General features: G+C 26.2%; 1 protein-coding gene across 1 annotated transcript; it reads right to left on the bottom strand.

Annotated features, from left to right (window-relative positions):
* Positions 1-10,095: 10,095 nt before the first annotated feature.
* Positions 10,096-13,303, bottom strand: LOC145833538 (polyadenylate-binding protein 1-like). The gene is made up of 7 exons (XM_082940707.1): positions 13,126-13,303; positions 12,705-12,898; positions 12,357-12,476; positions 12,037-12,152; positions 11,787-11,917; positions 10,668-10,728; positions 10,096-10,168 (listed from the first exon to the last, which is right to left on the bottom strand). Exons 1-7 carry the CDS (start codon positions 13,301-13,303, stop codon positions 10,096-10,098), a joined length of 873 nt encoding a protein of 290 aa, XP_082796833.1.
* Positions 13,304-18,683: the final 5,380 nt, after the last annotated feature.

Raw genomic sequence — 18,683 nt, 5'->3', positions numbered from 1 at the left:
TTTTACTTTTACGCATTACTTTTTACTTTGTAAACTTAGAAAAACGGTTTTTTAAAACGACTGAAATTAAATTATAATAAAGATTTAAGCTAAACTAATGTTTTAATGTTCACTTGTTTTACTATTTCTAGTACTAAAAGTTATAAACAAACTCTTTTTTATCATATATTTTATACCTAAGTTACCAAATTTCAGAAAAAAAAACAGCCTGAGCACATTGGGCCCGCAAAAATGACAAACAAAAAATGTATTTTAGCGCATTTAGTGCTTTAAACTAAACTTTGAAATTCCAATCATAGCAAAAACTATGCAAACTGGAGCGAGGCGATTTGAAGGGATTTTGATAAGTTTAAACTTTGTTTGAAATCAAAAATTTAAATTAAATAAAAAACTATTAAAAAGCAATTTTAACATAAAAGTTTTAATAATTTAAACATCAGACTTTATTTTATAATTTTTTAATGAATAAAAGAACACTCAAATTTTTTTTTTTTTTTTTTTTTTTTTTTTCTTTTTTTTTTTTTTTTTTTTTTTTTTTCTAGGAAAAAAAAAAAAAATTTGAGTGTTCTTTTATTCATTAAAAAATTATAAAAGTTTTAGATTTCTTTTTTCATAGTTTAAACTAAGTATTCGATAAATTTGTTTAATAAAATCGTTTTTATCAAATTTTTTGTTTAATAATCAAATACATATAATTAGCACGTTTTTTATCAACCTTATAGCACAACTTCTAAAACTAATGAACTTTCGACACGCCTTGAATATACATATATTGTCTATACATTAATGATATACTGAATCCAAGTATCTGTATCCAGCCAGATACCAATTAAAAATATCCGGATCCGGCATATCACTGAAAACTGCTTAGAAAAAAAGCTAGTTATTCAAGATTCATGTTAAAGAGAAAAAAATTTAAAAAAGTCTTAAGTGTATCAAATGTAATATCGGAACTATTAAAGGTAAATTTGAAACTTACACTAGATATTACGAGAGAATTTAAAAATTTTGAGATTTTAATAGTATCTGGTAAATAACTAATGTATGTATTTATAATCCTTGATTAGTAGATTAAAAAATAACATAACATGGATATTCATATTCTATAAGTTTAAGTAGAAGTATTTTTCTAACATCCCTATAAAACCTTCTTTTTATATAATTACTAAACAATTTTTGTATAAAGAGTTCTTTTTTATTATTAAAACCTTATACTTTGCATCTACAAAAGTTCAACAAGCTGTTACAAAACAAAATATAAGTTTAAATTGCCTTCTTTTTAGTTGTTACCAAACATAATTTTGATATAAAACAGAGTTTGCACTTTTCGAGTCAAAAATTTTAATGTGTGACCAGAAACTTCCCTGAGTAACCTTAAACTTCGCTGAGTTTTTTTCAAATCCTTTAATTTTTTTTTGCCTCTGGCGCAAATTACTAATACCTCATGCTCATTTTTCTTCTTAAACAATAAAAGTAACTTTGTATGCATATGCTTCTGCATTAGAAGCTTACTAAACTGATTTCAAAAATTCATTGTTAAAAGGTTAAACCAATTTAGATTTAAAAAAAGAATTTGTGAACAACTTCGTGTAAACATGCTAGTTTACTTTATACATAAGGGAAAAAAGTTTTTTTTATCGACATTTTAATTAAACTTTTTACTGAAAACTAGTAGTTTTAAACGAATAACTTTATTTAAGAAATAAGGACTTATAATACGATATAGTTTTATTAAACTACATAAGTAACTAAGAATAAAAAGTATATAAGAACTTTTTAATGCATAGTTAACCACAACTTTTATACCTCTAAATTGTTTGTTTTTGTTTAACTTTAGTCATGATAAACAAAAATTTAAAATATAAAAAAAAAACTACAATGTTAGTTCTAAGAATATTGAAGAACTAGCCACAAGGCTAAAAATTTTCTAAACAAGCACTTAAAAATAAATGAAATTAATCTTTTAAACAAAGTATTGAAACTGGACCAACTAAATCTCATTCTAGATCTAGAAAAAAAATCCCTGAGGTTTGTTTTTAAATCTTAAAATTTCCCTAAAATTTTCAGAAAAAATCAAAATTCTCTCTTAGATTTTCTATAATTTGAAAATTCCCTGAGTTTTATGAGTGTGTGGCAACCCTGATAAAAAATGCCAAGAGAACTACATTTGATAAGAGCTACTGATAGAAATCTGATAACTTTTGTTCTACTAGGAATTTTTTAAATAGTTAAAAAAAATTCGGTTGATAAAATCTTAGATTAAATTGAATTAAATATTTTTTAAAACTTACAAATGTTGATCTTTTAAGAAATTTTATTCCCTTTTTCTACTTAAACGCGACTTGGGCCCACTGTGCTGAAAGATCAAAAACTAACCTGAGTTACATCAAGCTAGCCTTATTTTAAAAAATTATAATAAATGAGTCAAAAAGCTGAAAATACTATTAATCAAGCATAAACATCTAAAAATACCAAAATACTTTTAGGAAAATTAAGTTAAAGTAAAAAAAAAACTAACCTTTCAATCATTACAAAAAAAACTACCCGGAGTTTTGAAAAATATCAAATTAGCTTGAGTTGGTCTGAGTTTCTCAAAAATGTTAAACTAGCTTGAGTTATTTTGGGTAGCCTTGAATGTGTGATACTAACAATTAAAACTATTTTAGAAAATCAACTACTACTCCAATTCGTCTAGTAATCTATACTGAGAGTTTCGGAAGGAAAAACTAATAAAAAATTACATAGAAACCATACTCAGGATTGCCACTTTTGAAGTGAAAAACTATAATTAGTGACCTTAAACTGTGTTGAGTCACCCTATTTATTACTATCACTTGAAAAAATTATTATTTTTTACTTAAATAAATACTTAGTTCTTCAAAAAAACAGGTAAAAAGATAACAAAATTTAAAACTAACCAGGGTTACCAATCGTTGTTTCCAAATTTCTTCCAGGTTTTACAAAGTACACATTTTTGGGCCTATTTTCAGTTTAAACTTAAGTTTAAGGTAAGAAACTGTGTTAAATAGTATAAAAACAGTGAAAAGATACTTTTAAGCTACGTTAAGTATGTTTTTAAATAAAAGAATTTTTGATGAAGACAAAAAATTTTTATTTATATGATAGATTTTTTGAGTCAAATAGAAATTTTACTACTGAACATGTAAAAATTGTTAAAATTCCAGGATTTTTTAATAATTTTTGTTCAAAATTCCAGGTTTTTTTTGCCTAAATTGTCAAATTCAAAGTTTTTCCAGGATTCCAGGTAAAGTGGAAACCCTGACTAACCCTACTAATTTACTGAATACTTTTCTTACTCAAAATCTAAAAAAAAATACTTGCTTGATGTTTTCAGGATTCTTAAAACTATTCTGAGCTTATAGAAAAATTAACTGGTCTGACTCATAAAGTAAAAAATTAATCAAACTAGCCTGAGTTGTACTGAGTGTCCTGAGAGTGTGGCAACCCTGCATGCTGCTGGAGCTTTGAAGCAAAAAGCTTGATTGTAAAACTAGCTAGAGTAACAGTATAGGTGTGATTACAATAAGTGACTTATGTTCATACTATAAAATTTCAAAGAACCAGTATTAATTCTTGTAAAACAAAAATGCTTGACCTTCCTAATGCCATATATTCTGTTATAATATTAATATTCCTTGCATCAATAGAAACTTTTTAATTAGAAAACATTATTAATTATATATCTCAAAAAAAATAATAACTTTGCACAAAACTTTTACCAAGAACACTTTTTTAGTATTTTTTTAATTTTTTTTATAATGCTAATAACCACTTTGTACATACAATATATTAATAATTACAGAGTTGCCTGACGTTTAAAAAAAAAATTGGTTTATTAAATTTTTATAGGCTTTTAAATGACAAGTTTTTCTGTTCATTTTTGAATTAAATTATATAAAATTTAAAAAACCGTCTTAAAAAATATTAAAAAAATGAAAAAATACAGTAATATTGCTGTAAATGTATTTTATATTTAAAATAAAGTGCTACAAAAAAAGTTTATGTGCTAGATTTTTCATAACTTAACAAAATTTCATTATATTACATGTAAAATTGTTTTAAGTCAGGGTTTTTAAAGGGTTTCAGTGAATTTTGTTTAAAATTCCAATATTTCTTAATTTTGTTATATGTATAAATTTTCAAATTCCAAATTTTTAAGGATTCCAGGTTTTTAGCAACGCTGTAATTAACACAAATAAATTACAATTATATATGTGAAAAATTAGAACAAAGTTTAAATATCAAATTACTTAATTCTAAATCTATTTGAATTTATTGTTTTAAAACTTTAAACAAATTTGTTTCAAAAATAAACAACCGAGCATGAGGTTTTAAAACTTTTTAACTGGCCTGAGTATGGCAATACAAGAGTGAGAACTCTATGTTTTTATTTTGTTAATCGTTCATGCTTGAATGAAAGCAGATAACTGTACAGCTTTTAGCAAGATGTACTCATTTGAAAACTTATTTTTTTAAGTACTTTAAAATTCTAATACTTTTTTTACTAACAGATATTCATGACATTTTAAGTAATAACGTTTTATTGGCCACACTTTACTATAAAGTAAATTTTCAATTTTTTCTTAAAACTTGTCATATTAACTTTAAACTACTAAAACTTTATTTCAAAGACACTTTATCACTGCAAAGACTATACTGATCATTTTTATCATAGTGTATTTTCAACCAAATTGTTAAACATAAAATTACACTGTAAAAAAATCAAATAGTTTAGTTCTTGTGGCTTTTAAATGTTTTTAATTAAGCTAAAATTTTGGAGATAAATTTCAAGTTTTTTAAAATAAATGATAGATAAAAATTTAAAATAACAACTTTAAACTTTTAGGAAATAAAAAAGTACAATTGTACCAAAAGTTATGAGGATTTTTTTTGATAAAACCAAAATAAATCATAAAGAAGATTTTAATATAAAACTTTAGTCTTAATATATAAAGTTACACTAATGATAAGACAAAAGAGCTATAAAATAGAGCTGAACTTTTAATTTGCAATTTTTGGCTATACAATTAAAACTTTAATTAAAAACACAACAAATTTACTAAAATATATGGGCATTTAGATGTCTTTAAAATACTTTTTTCATACTATTTCATGTAAAACAGTTGACTTATAAAAACAATAAAACAAAACTTTTACAAACACTTTCTTAAATTAATAAACATTTTTAGATTTTTTTATAACTTGTTTGTAAAGACTATATAGTATAGACCACAGTTCTTATAACTATATAAAGTGTAAATGTACTGAATAAGAAATCCTAAACATTTCAATACCACTTAATCTACCTACATCAGTTTGCACTCAAAAGTAAAAAAAAAAAAAAAAATTTAAAGTTGTATTAAACGAAAATGGCTTTTTAAAAGTTACAGCCATTTTTGTGTGGGTACGATTATAACATCTAGGTGTTTACCCTAATATTTGCTGATTCAGCAAATTTTTAATCATTTTTTAAATTTTACCCTTATCCCTAACCTACGCAGGCCAAACATATTAAAAATTATTAAAATAAATATAATAACTAAAAACTAAAAAATTATTATAAAAAGATTTTTTATTTTGCTGACTCAGCAAATACTAAGAGAATCACCTTAAAGTTTTAAAAACAGTACTAATTATCATTAGTTAATATATAACTAAAATATTGAAAACTAATACTATAGTCTTAATAAAGGATTCATAATTTAAAAGTTAAATAGTAAGTATTGTACTACCATAGTTTTAGAAAAGTTAAAAAAAAGCTTATAAATTAATTGGTTTTAGGACCTATTATGAACAATTATTTAGGTTATCGATTCGTACACTACGTTCGTCCAGGACATTAAGAATGTAACAAAAGAAAGCTAAAACATTCGAAGTTTGGCACTGTGTTGTTAAAAGATTTTTTTATTTCAATTTTAAAAGTGTAAGGAGAAAAAAGAATATATATCGCAATTACAAACAAAAAATATTTTAACCTATTTTTGTCTTCACATGATTTAGATTAAAAGAAGGTTTGATTTATATTTCAAATATTTCTATATTTTAACTATTTTCATGACTGCTACTAATACATATTGCCTTTTTTTTTTATAAATTAACTTCAAGTTAATTATCTTAGACTAAAAATGCTTTCTTCTATTCTTTAAAGTTTTAGGCTTAAACTGTTGGTTAACTTTTATTTTATTAGATAAGTTTTAGAGTACATTAGGAATAAAACTTTCATAAGTAAACACATAACCTAGCTCTTGATTAGGGGTGGGTAACGTACGGCCCGCAGAGTGAAAACAACTGGCCCCCAAACTTTTTTTGAATTTAAATGGAATCCGGCCCGCGGACAAAATTTATCCGGCCCGCGAGTGGATGATCCGGCCCGCAAAGCATTTTCAAAACTTAAACGAAATACGTCCTGCCAATGTAATCACTACAAAACTTGTACAAAACTTTTTTGAATTGTTTTCACAAAACAAAACTGTAAGACTTTGACCATGAAAACATTTTTTAAATAGCTTTTTATTTTATAGTGAAAAAAACACTCTTTTGTTATAGTACCTCGTTCTGTTTCAAGTTAATTAAAATAATCGTTTCTCAAATTATCTAAAAACAATTGTTTGCTGAACTAACATTAATGATCTTACCAACCATAATGACTTCATAAAAAATGGACGTGTCAAAAATTGCTGTCTTTCCCAGATGTGTAGTGAGTTGTTTTTATAAATATTTTTTTTCGTTTTAAACATTGACAGTTATTTTAAGTCAAACTGCTCAACTTTACACTTCAGTAAAATATTCCAAGTGACTTCTTTTCAGTGTAAGTATTTTTGATAAACTCTTAAAACTTTACATTTTAAATATAATGTGACAGTTTAATGTGTACTTTTTCGTTTTAATATATTTTCGTTAGTGAAGTTGATCTTAATAAAAAAGTCTATTAAATTGATACGTTTATGATATTAAATATATTAACTAAACTCTTTTTTAATTCAAATTTCGTTATTTTATTTTATTACTTTTTTGAAAGTTTTTTAAATTCATTGTTTGATAACATTATTTTTAAAATACAGAAGTTAGTTAAAATTCATAAGTTATTCATAACTGAGTTATTCATATTTTCAGAGTATAAATATTAAAATTTTAAGCCAAAGTATTTTTTATCTAAGTTTTATCTAAGTTTTTTTGATAAGTTGGTATAAAAATTTAAACCAAACATATAATGTTCGTTACTTTAAATATATTTTTTTGTCAAAAAGTAAATTTCAAAGTTTGTTAACTTAAAAAAATGACCATGAAACTAGATATATTGTTTGAAACTTCATACATTTGCAAACAAACATTTCCGACCATAAACATCAACAAGGATTTCAAACCTAATCGGTACTCAAGAGCACTTGCAGATTTTTTAATTTTTTTTTTGCTATTTATGGTAAAACTGTTTATATATCAACCTTTTTTGTTGTTTTGTATCTTTTATACGTGGTAAATGTTTAATGAATCTTTAGTTATTCATTTCAATTGAAAGGTAGTAGTTTATTAATGTAATATTAGTTAACTTCTGAAGAACATTATTACTGTAAACTCCAGCCAAGGATTGCTAAAATTAGATAATTTCGAATATTTAACAGTTTTTTAATGTTTTATCTTAAAATTTTAAACTCGAGTAACTTTTAGTAAGCAAATTATTGTTTTTAAAAGATTATTCTTATAACTAGTATTAATCGGTCTAGAGTTATAATAAATATAGAGTTATGAATACTTAATCAAAATTAATATAAAATTTTATACTTCAGAACGTTGGTAATGAAAATTCTGATTTAAAATTCTGAAATATCCGATCAATTAGCATCAAGCCGGATCCAATCCTTTTTGAAATTAGTTTCCATTAAGATTGGAATCTTTGTTCTAAATTAGTATTTAGCCGGATCCGGATAACACTTTCAAATTAGGATCCGGATCAAAAAAAGGATCTAGCAGAATCCGGTAGATCACTAACTCGAAATGCTCCGGCCCGCTGAGGACTCATTTTTTTAGGATCCGGCCCGTCAACTTTTTACGTTGCCCACCCCTACTCTTGATGTTTAATTTTCTTTTCTATTCTTTTATTTTATTCATTGTTTTATTTCTTAAATTTTAAAAGTTTTAAATAAAAGTTCAATATTTTTAGCTATTATAAATTTGTAAAAACATATGGTGAAAGATTCTATAACCGAAAGGTTTTTTTCGTACACCAGGTCCTCAGACCAAACTTTTTGAGCGCTTATTTTATCGTACATTTTTATTTACTAATACGTATCAATATGTGTCCTAGCATAATTAAATTTATTAAGGGCTAAGAAGGTCTACCAGGTGAGAAGCCGAACAAATTGACTTATTTTTTATTTTTTTAATTATTGACTTAAATTATTAAGCCGACTAATGAAATGTAATGTATAATTAGATATTTCTACTACAAGGATTTTTTTGTTAGGGATAACTTTCTAATTTAAATTTAATCTTAACTTTATTGGAACAACATATGTTTTTTGAACGACAAACAAAAAGCGCTCAAAATAATTTGTCGTAGGACTAGGTGTACGAATTCCTTACAGTTATTGAGTCGTACATAACTTGGATACAGTTAAACATCTTGTTTAACTTTTTTAGGACTAAGTGAAACTTTTATAAATGTCTTCTTAAAGTGGAAAAATTTAGGTTAGTCATTTAGTACTTTTAGTTCAATGCTTGAGTAATTATTAGCTATTTAACGACTGAAACTAATTTAAGTTTCTTTTTTTATTTGAGGCTCAGTTGCGCAGTAGCTCTAAAGTTAACAACTTAATTGACGTATTGTATTAGTTCAAAACCATCGAACATTTGAACTTAAGAATATAATAAATAAAATTAGTAAAACTTTCACCATTCTTATGTGTATTTGACAATCTTGATTAAACGTTGTATGTAAGATAATCATCACAAACATACTGTAGTACATAAAGTTTATTGCGATGATTTGTAACACTGCTAGAATTAAATATCTCAGTATAGTTTCATTACTTACTTTTACTGAACTTCTCTTAAACTTAAATTAAACACAAATATTTTTAAAATTAACTCTAAAATTTATTGCAATGAAACAGCAAAGATAATTCCTAAAACGCGTAATCTAAACATATGCATTACTGCTGTGCAGGGTTGTTTTGGCCCTGCGGAGAATGCTGCTGATGACCTTCTGGTAGATTCACCTACTGTTGCTGCTGTTGTGGAGGCATATCATTGTTCATAACATAATTGGCTGCTGCACAGGTTGTTCAATCTGTGGGTAAAACTGCCCCTGCTGCTGCATAGCTTGATGCTGTGCTGCTACAGTTGCCTGAAAGAATTTGACTTATTATATATCATAAACACTTTTTTTGGTAGTCTTTAAAAGTTGAATTTAAGTTTTAAAATATTGCAAAAGTTTTCTCACTAAAACTGTTAACATAAGTTGACAAAAATAGTTTAAACCTATTGCTTTTAAATTTGTAACACTTACCCTTTTAGCAAGTGTCATTTTTCTTTTAGACTGTTTGATAGACACACGCAACTCTCTACCGTAGAATATGGCTCTAATCAATGCCTTGGTAGCGTTGAATGCGGAGTATGAGGAACCAAAATTAACAAAACCGTAGCCAAGATATCTTGGCCCGCTGTTCATTACCTTAAAAGTTGGTTCAAAGTTTCTTCAATTGGTTTTTATACTAGACTAATTTGAAATTTAATAATATGTGATTTCGTTGATGACAACTACTAATAATTAGATATAACATTTTTATCTACTCATAAAGGTTAAGTTAAAATAGTGATGTTTTTTGAGAATCACATACATAGTATAAAAAAAAATTATGAAACTTTAACAAACCTTTGCAGAAAATACATATCCAAACTGCTGAAAGGTGTGGTGAAGCGCTTAATCGTCTGCGAAATAGTGAAGCCCGTTCACATAGACAACCCGGTCTTTGCGCCTCAACTCCAGATCGGCGTTCCTCTGGTTCTCATCTTGAGCAAATGCGTCGTACAACCGTTGACTGCCGAGTGTTGCGCTGTTCATTGCGTCGATTGCGCTTAACGCAGCTTCGGATGTTTTGTATCAAACAAAACCGAATCCCCTTGACTTCCCGCTTGGTTCACGGATGACCTGAACAGTATGTTATTAACAAAAATAAATTAGTAGTTACATTTTTATTTATGTTTTATTTGTTTGATAAGTGTTGAACTTAAATTTACTTCACTATTATAGCTGGTTTGTACAAACAGTCTCTCGTTTACTTCATTTATATAATTTATTTTCTATTTAAAAATTTATTGAAAAATTTATTTAGTATTTTTGTTATACGTTAATGTATTTCAATTATTGAGGAGAATAAACCATTTAATAGTAGTATCAACATAAGTAAAACAGTTGAAAAAAACAAACTGTTTAGGCTTTCTGAAATTATAAAGGTGAAACTTATTCACAAGGAAAAATAATGTTACGTAATTAACTATACTGTAAAAATACACACCGTTGCAGGGGTAACTTCACCAAAGCTTTGGAAGGCATCATTAAGACTTTGATCATTTACATCTATGTTCTTTATGTAAAGATTTTGTCCTTACTTTGTTCTTGCAAGGTTTTCTTGTGGTAGATGAAATACTTTTTTAAAGGAATTTTTCTCTCAGTCTTCTTTTGGGCGCGACCAATATAAATTTGTTGATCTGATTGTGGAAACATAGGTAAACAATGTAAATGCTTAGATTGTATGTAACAAAAACAGATATGTACTAAGTTATGAAACTTATTTTAAAGATGTTTAATGTTTCTTATATAACACAAATTTAATAAAAATACAGTACACTACCGCTTAAGTACGCAAATTGAACCCGACCAATAAGTGCGTACTTAGCACGGGTAGTGCGTACTTTTTGACGATATAGTATAATATGAAATTTAGTTGTTTGTTTTCTTTCTTACAACTAGCCACCAAATAATTAAGCCAAATAAACAAGTCATTTATTTTAAATAACATTTAAAACATAATTCTAATTTGCAAATTTTTTTAATAGATTTTGAAATGATTTATTTTTTCTATAAAAAGCTTCTACATAATTAATACATACATTTAATATAGAAAGTCAATGTCAGTCAATGATTTAAAAAAAGATATTAAGCTACATTTTGTTTTGTTAGAGGGAAAGTACCAAACTACTTTGTGTTTACCAAACATTTTCAAAACATCAATGTATGTACATTTTAATTAAATTATGACTTAACTATTTTGTATATGTAGGTTTTTTAAACTTTTTCATCTAGATTTATTTATTTTATAGCATTACAGCTCAAATATCATTATTCTTTTCACTTTTCTGCAACCACTACATAAGTATTTAGTTTGCTAACATTTAATAACAGGACTGTCTCAATCTCAGGCTACTTGGCCTACTCAGGATTACTCACCCTAGTTTAAAAGTTGTGAAAGTATCAGGCTAACTCAGCAGGTTGGCCATTCTACCTGGAAACATAAAATAATCTGGAAAAACTTGATGATTAAAAATTTAGGCAAAAAAACTGGAATTTTTTGAAGTTCTAGTATAAGATCCTTTACTTTGTCTTTCTGGATAAGTGCGTACTTAAGGCGTGATGCGTACCAAAAAAAGTGCGTACTTAAGCGGTAGTATACTATATACTAAACTCTATGGATTACATCAACAATATTAATATCATTTTTGTTATTTTGTTTAAAAATATTTAATAACTATGTATAAAAAATTCAAACCTCCGATTTTGTTTTTGTTGAGATCGCTAATTGCTTTTTCAGCGGCATCATGGGTTGCCATGGAAACAAATCCGTAGCTACGACCCTTCTCATCTTTCATAAACAGCAGCATTCTTGACTTCACCACATTTCTGTAGTTAACAATTAGTTACAAATTAAACTTTTTTTTACATTAATCTTTACAACGAAAACTTTAAATATTTAGTTTGATGTAGTAATACGATCATAATAAAGTAAACTAAGTGAAAACAAATTATTTAATTGAGCCTCAGTCATATTGCCAATGTTTTTCACATAAAGATTAGTGAAATTATTAGCATCTTCTCGGACGCGATTGCAATTAGATCGATGATATCCCACAAACACCTGAAAAAATATTACGTTGTTTAATAATCGTTGCTCAGTAAACAAATAATTAAAACAAAACAAGGCGCAAGGATATTGAAAAAGAATTAACATCAAAAATATGTGTTTAAATCAAGTTGTAAACAGTATTATGTTTTAGAAACTACTTGATAACTGAATTTTAAAATTTTTTTTTTTTTCTTAAACAATAGATAATCAACAAACCGCTTGCTCGTCTTCATTGTTTAGCTTTTTTCCATTCATCGATTGGATTGCATTCAGGGCGGAATCTTCATTTTCAAACTGGACGTATCCGTACTTCGTGTTGTATAGATGCTCGCTTGGCTTGACCGGTTATTCAATCTGATTTATGATATAAATTAAACTAAGCTCCTTTATTTTAATTAAGTGTATATTATTTTTGCTTAAGCAATGGATTGCAACAAATAAACTTTTATGCAAGGATAAACCAATTAGGGATGTTTTCTCATTTATCAAAAACATAACTGATGCAAAACCACTTTCTTATACAAATAAAAGCTTCTTTAACTTTAGCTACAAATTTAAACTGACCTTGCAGGACAGAATGGTGCCAAACTGCATAAAAACTTGGTTGAATTTCTGCTGATCGTAAGAGTTGGGGATGTTTTTGACGAAGATGTAGCATTTTGCAAGCTGTCTCTTTTCGACAATCGGCTCCCACCTTGACACTCTGATCATCTTTCCGTGAACTTCTTTGTTGTTCAACTCGGAAATAGCAATCTCAGCTGTCGAATAAATATGTGTTTAATTATCAAGTTTAGTTTTATTTATATATACTTTCTTATTACTACTATTTTAATTTAACAATTAAAAATTGACGAACTTATCAAAACAGTAGTAAAGTTTTAGTGCACTTTTAGCATAGCTTTTCTAAATAAATCAAATTAATTAAAATAAAATTCAAATATAAATTCTTTTGTTTAATAATACAAAACAAATATCGAAATTGCACCTGTTTCTCGATCTACCATTTCAACTCGCGCATACTTTTTACGCAACACAGTATACAGTATTTTAATTGTTATTACTTCGTAATGCTCCGAAAAAGTATCATAAAGCATCTTCCAATTAACATCTTCATGAAGATCTCCAACGTACAATGTCCCTAGTTGTTCACCAGATTCAGACATTTTTTCTTGCTTTTATATTTTTCTACAAATATTTAAAATAAAGAATATTTATAAATAGAAAAGAGTATCTAGAAATAACTTATTAAATTTAAAAACTTTACTAAAATTAAATATTAAAATCATTTACATACTACTTTTTATTTTAACTGACAATCAAATACAACTTAGTTAATAATTTATACGCGTATATAAGTATTAATATTTCAAAAAGTTACAAGATAACAGTTAAAAGTAGTAACTTATATTTAAATTTGTAGATAATTGAACTCCAATCTGCATTTCAATTTACTTGAGTACAGCAGGGTTTTTCAAAAAGTTTATTTCGTAAGGGTATATTTTTAAATAAAAGTTGCTTTTTTTTATAAACTGTTCAAGTAGTTGACTTTACTTTAAAATCTGAATGAATAGAAACTGAAAGTCAGATAGAATGTTTCCTTTTTTTTACTTTTCTTTCACAATCCTATTTAGCTATACTTAAATGATAAAATTTTATGTATATTTTTTTGGATACTATGATGATAATATTATTGTAATTATTGAGCTTGTGTTTTTAAAATTTAAAGAAATAAGTCCATTAACTGAAAATAAGTTACAAAAAGCGTATTTTAATTATAAGTTACATATAGAACTTAAAAACGTAAAAAATAGTAAATGTTTATATAATGAAAAAAAATACCCTTGTTATGAATCTAATTTAAACTATCCTAAGCATAGACTTTTATTAATTTTATAACAATCTATACTTTTCTTTTCTTTTTCGATACGTAAAATGAGTAATCTATTGAATATTGAATTTCATCTTAGTTTTTCTAAATATAATTGTTCAATAACAGAAATAAAAAGTAGTAGCTGCTGACTTTACTTTTTTTAGTTCGTTTGCGTAATCTTGAGTTTTTTCAAAGTATTTAAAAAAAGAAACTTCTCAAAACCATAAAAAAATCTAGTTCTCAAAAAATAGGTTTAAAGGTAACAAAATTTTAAAGTAAACCAACTAATTTACTAATACTATTCTTACTCGAAGTCTAAAAAAAAAACTGGCCTGATTTTTTCAGTAAGGTTAAATACATTAAGTTAAAAAGAGTCAATTAGTGGACCAAAGTTTAAATATCAAACTACTTAAAATTGAATCAATTTAAATTCGTTTTAAAAATCTAACTAAATCTTGCCTGAGTTTCAAAAAAACAGTCAGCATGGTTCGATTCGAGGTTTTATGACTTTCAAACTGGCCTGAGTAAGTAGCAATCCTGATACAAGAGTTAGAACTTAAAAATGTTTAAATAAAAATAAATATCAGATTGCAAATAACAGCAAAAAGTGTACAGGAGTCTGCTTTAATTGAAACCGTTATATTAAATCAATTTTTTTCATATAACTTTAGCTCAATGTTTTTTTTGTACTTTGTATTTGGTTTAACTAAATCAGAATACGACACAATCTTTAGCAAGACGTATTAATTTTGATACTTAATGTTTTTTATACTTTAAAGTTGAAACACTTATTTGTTTACTGAAAATACTTGTATTATTTCAGCAACTAAATTTCTATTGACCATACCTTACAGTATTGTAAATTTTCAATTATTTCTTAATTTGTAATATGGAATTAAAACTAAAAAAAAAAATATCTATTAAAGATACCTTTGCACTGCAAAGACTGAAATCATAAAATTTTATCATATTGTGTTTCTAACCTAGTTACAAAAAAAATCTTCGAAATTTAGTACCTAGCTCCATCATTTTGAACTCATAAACGATAAAAAAAAATATTTTAAGATGAAGTTGTATTTGAGGAAAGTGGCTTTTAAAAATTTTCAGCCACTTTTGTAATACACTGAGACTATAATACAAAGGACTCTACTCAAATCTTAAAAAAAGAATACTCACATTTATAATCTTATTAGGTACTTATAAAATAAAAAAATTAATTATAGTATTAATAGAAGATTAATAACCAATAAATAAAACTAAAAAAGGTCTAAAAATAATTGGTTTTAGGACCTGGTGAACGAAAAAACTATACGGATATAGAGTCGTACACCACTTGAATAGTTTAAGATTTTGTTCAAGACCTTAAAAGTAACCTCAAAAAATACACATAATGCTTAAAAACCTAACTTTAAAAACTGAGAGAAAATTATATAAAAATCTCTTGACTTAGTATAACTTTAATATTAATTCAGAAAAAGATAGACGTAAACCTTAATAATTATCGAATAATGTAAATACATAAGACACACTATGCTATTTTTTTAAGTTTGGGTTTATTGGGTTGCTGGTAGAGCCCATAGGAAAAGTAGGATGTTGACCAATAAAGGTAGTTCACTGAAGAATATTATAAAATATTTAGTTGAAAAAAATATGTATTTGTTGAGATATGTTCTGAGAAATAAATAAATCCCAAAAAACCAAAAATGTCCCACTTTTTTTTTGGGCTACAGCACCAACCCAATAAACAAAATTATAAAAAAAACATATTTCATTCCAGCTCTATTACTTAGCTATTAAATTCTGTAAAAAATATACTTTAAAACCTAAAAACAAAGAAATTTTTGAGTCAAGAAAAATGACTCAAACTCCCCCTTATTTTATAATGATTGACGGAGTATTATATACAGTGTTTACATACCCTGAAAGACTTTATAAAAAATAATTAAAAAAACAGAGGTGTTTAAAAAAATGTAAGTAGAATTGGTTTGATTCTAAGCTGGGTTGCTACTCCCTGAGAATAAAAAATAGCCCGAGTGACTAAAACCTAGTTTTAGTTTATGATAATTATAAAAAAAAGATTGATATAGACCAGGGGTCGGCAAACTGCGGCCCGCGGGCCAATTGCGGCCCGCGAAGGGTAAATCTGCGGCCCGCGAGCACGTTATTTTTTTGAATGGAATGCGGCCCGCGAAAGAAAATTTTGTGGCCCGCGAGCATGTAAAAGTGGCCCGCTGAGCAAAAATATCTTTAAAGTTAATTTTTTTGGGTAACTCGATTTAATTTGATTAGTTTGGTTTTAAGTCTTTGTATAACATTTAAAAATAATTAGAAGAAATTACTGCTTTAGTTTAAAAAAGTGAAAAAGACAGATTAGCATTCTAACAGAATATTTTTCTGAGTTTCATAATAACTTCTATTTACAACAGCAAGTTATTATCTGAAAAAAGAGTGCTTGAATTTAATAAGTTAGTTATATTATACCTATTTATCAAATAAACTAAATGCAAATGTTTTCCATTTTGTACAAAAGTGATGCACAGTAATTAACTAAAGTGTCATTTCTTTATAGCTTAGATATTCTTTCCAATATTTTTATACCTAAGTTTCTTTTATATATTTTTTATTTGTAAATGTTATGTTTTAGTGTAAAAACATTTAAAATAACATAGTAATAAGGAAAAAAGGTTTATTTAAGTTTTATTTTGACACATTTTAATTTTTTAAACGTTTTCTTTGCACATAAACTAATTTATATGCACACCAATTTAAAAAATGCTCATATTTTAAACCACTTTTTGTAAATACTTTAGTTAGTTTAAGTTTAGTTTATGCATAATTTTCTAAGTTTGTTTTTTCTACATGTAATATCTAAATTTTTACAGACACAATTAAAACAATATATATGACATAAACTAATATAGTTTTTGTTAGGTATACATTTTCATTTTTCAAACATTGATTTTGTCAAACTAAGTTAACTTTTATGCTTTGCATATCAATAAACACATTTGCTGTTTTTTGGAGCTACCTGTTTAATATAAACTAGACTTAGGGATAGTTTATAAACATTGACACACACTCAGACTATCACTATTTGAAGACTTCAAATCTCAGGCCAACTAAGTCATTTTATAAGTTTTTGGCTAGAACTGTTTTTTGTATACAAAAATATCAGGAATGTTTTTGTTAATTCAGGCTGGCTTTTTTGCTTAAAAGAGTGGCAAATTAAACTTATGATGTAAGTTTCGCTCAACCCAAAGTGTTAGTTTCACTTATAATATATGTTATAATATATTAAGTTCAAGCTTTGAAATTGAAAATTTATGTTTAAAAATTTTCGAAAAAAAATTGAATTTGAGAACTTTTGAAAAAGCCTGGAGTTTCAAACAATTTTTACATGTAAAGTAGTGAAATTTCGATTTGACACAAAAAGTTTAGCAAATAAATATTTCTTTATTTAAAAATATACTAAAGTAGCTTAACAGTGTTTTTTGATATTGATATACTTTATAAGACACTTTTTAAACTTTAATTAAACTTTATACTAAAAATAAAAGAAGGAATTATACTTCTAAAAACTTTTGGTGCATTGCACTTTTACTTGTAAAATTTCACCGATTGTTGTGCTTCGTGTTTGAACTAAACCAAGAAGTTATACTAAAGTGTCAAAGTTAAAAAAATATCTCTAATAAAAATTCTCAAATGAGCAATAGTTTTTCTATCAGTGCTCTCATCTTAACATATTGATTAAAGTCATAATTTGATTTATGTAACTTTATAACATTAATGCATTTCCTAAATAGGACTTTTTGTTGTCATTGAAGAAATAAACAAAAGTTTTTCATTACTGCCAACAAAAATTCTTTAAAAAAGTTTTCAATTATAAACTGTATCTCATTATTAATAATAAACTTTGTTACTTTATAACTTGCCTTAACAACTTTTTTCTGATATTTCTGTAGTTACTGAAGGTAATCATGTGCTTTGTTGGAACTGACTGGTGATTTTTTTTTTATCGTTTCTCGCAATAACTCCTAACTAATGTTTTTTTTTGTTGCTCGTCTTTTATTTTACAACTAATATTTTTAAATTCTTATTGCAGATAAAGAATTGCTGTAATGCTTAATAAAAAAGAGGTTTTTCTCTTCGCTAATGACTCAATTAAGTTTTATACTTTTGTTAAAAATGTTTAAGAAAGTTAATTGTCCATTCCAATTGACTTATATTTTTTTGACATGTAATTTGTTTACTGTTAATAACTTTCGTTATTTCTTTATGTTGTGAACTTTGTTTTAACTGGGTTGCTACACAAACAGGCTATTTTAAAAGCTTGAAAACTCAGATGTGTGTGAAACTTTTACTTCAAACACTTTAAATAAATCTTAGAATTCCCAGAATAGTTTTTATGACTGTAGTGTAGTTTACTAATTGTAGTTTTTTCTTGTTTTTTTACACTTTGTGTACTTTTTAATGATGATGATATTGTTACTAGGTACTTAAGCTTGATTTACAACGATTTATCACCTTTTTCAACTTTTAATTAACTTAGGCTGGTTTGATACAACTCAGACATTTTTGCTTCTTCAGAGACAACCATGTAAAAGACTAGCTACTAATAAGATATTTTATTTAAGTATTCGAGAATTAATTATGTTAAAGAATTTGTTCTAGCT

This window comes from Thalia democratica, chromosome 4, assembly GCF_965202585.1.
Source record: "Thalia democratica chromosome 4, ktThaDemo2.hap1.1, whole genome shotgun sequence".
In the NCBI taxonomy this organism is placed as follows: domain Eukaryota; kingdom Metazoa; phylum Chordata; class Thaliacea; order Salpida; family Salpidae; genus Thalia; species Thalia democratica.
The sequence above is the reverse complement of the archived record's forward strand: the minus strand, read 5'-3'. Positions and strand labels throughout refer to the sequence as shown.

Coding starts and splice junctions, on each gene's coding strand:
- LOC145833538 (XM_082940707.1), bottom strand. CDS start 13,303: ATGTCTGAATCTGGTGAACAACTAGGGACATTGTACGTTGGAGATCTT. Junction 12,899..13,125: donor AATGGTAGATCGAGAAACAG/GTGCAATTTCGA, acceptor TTTATTCGACAG/CTGAGATTGCTATTTCCGAG. Junction 12,477..12,704: donor GCACCATTCTGTCCTGCAAG/GTCAGTTTAAAT, acceptor TAACCGGTCAAG/CCAAGCGAGCATCTATACAA.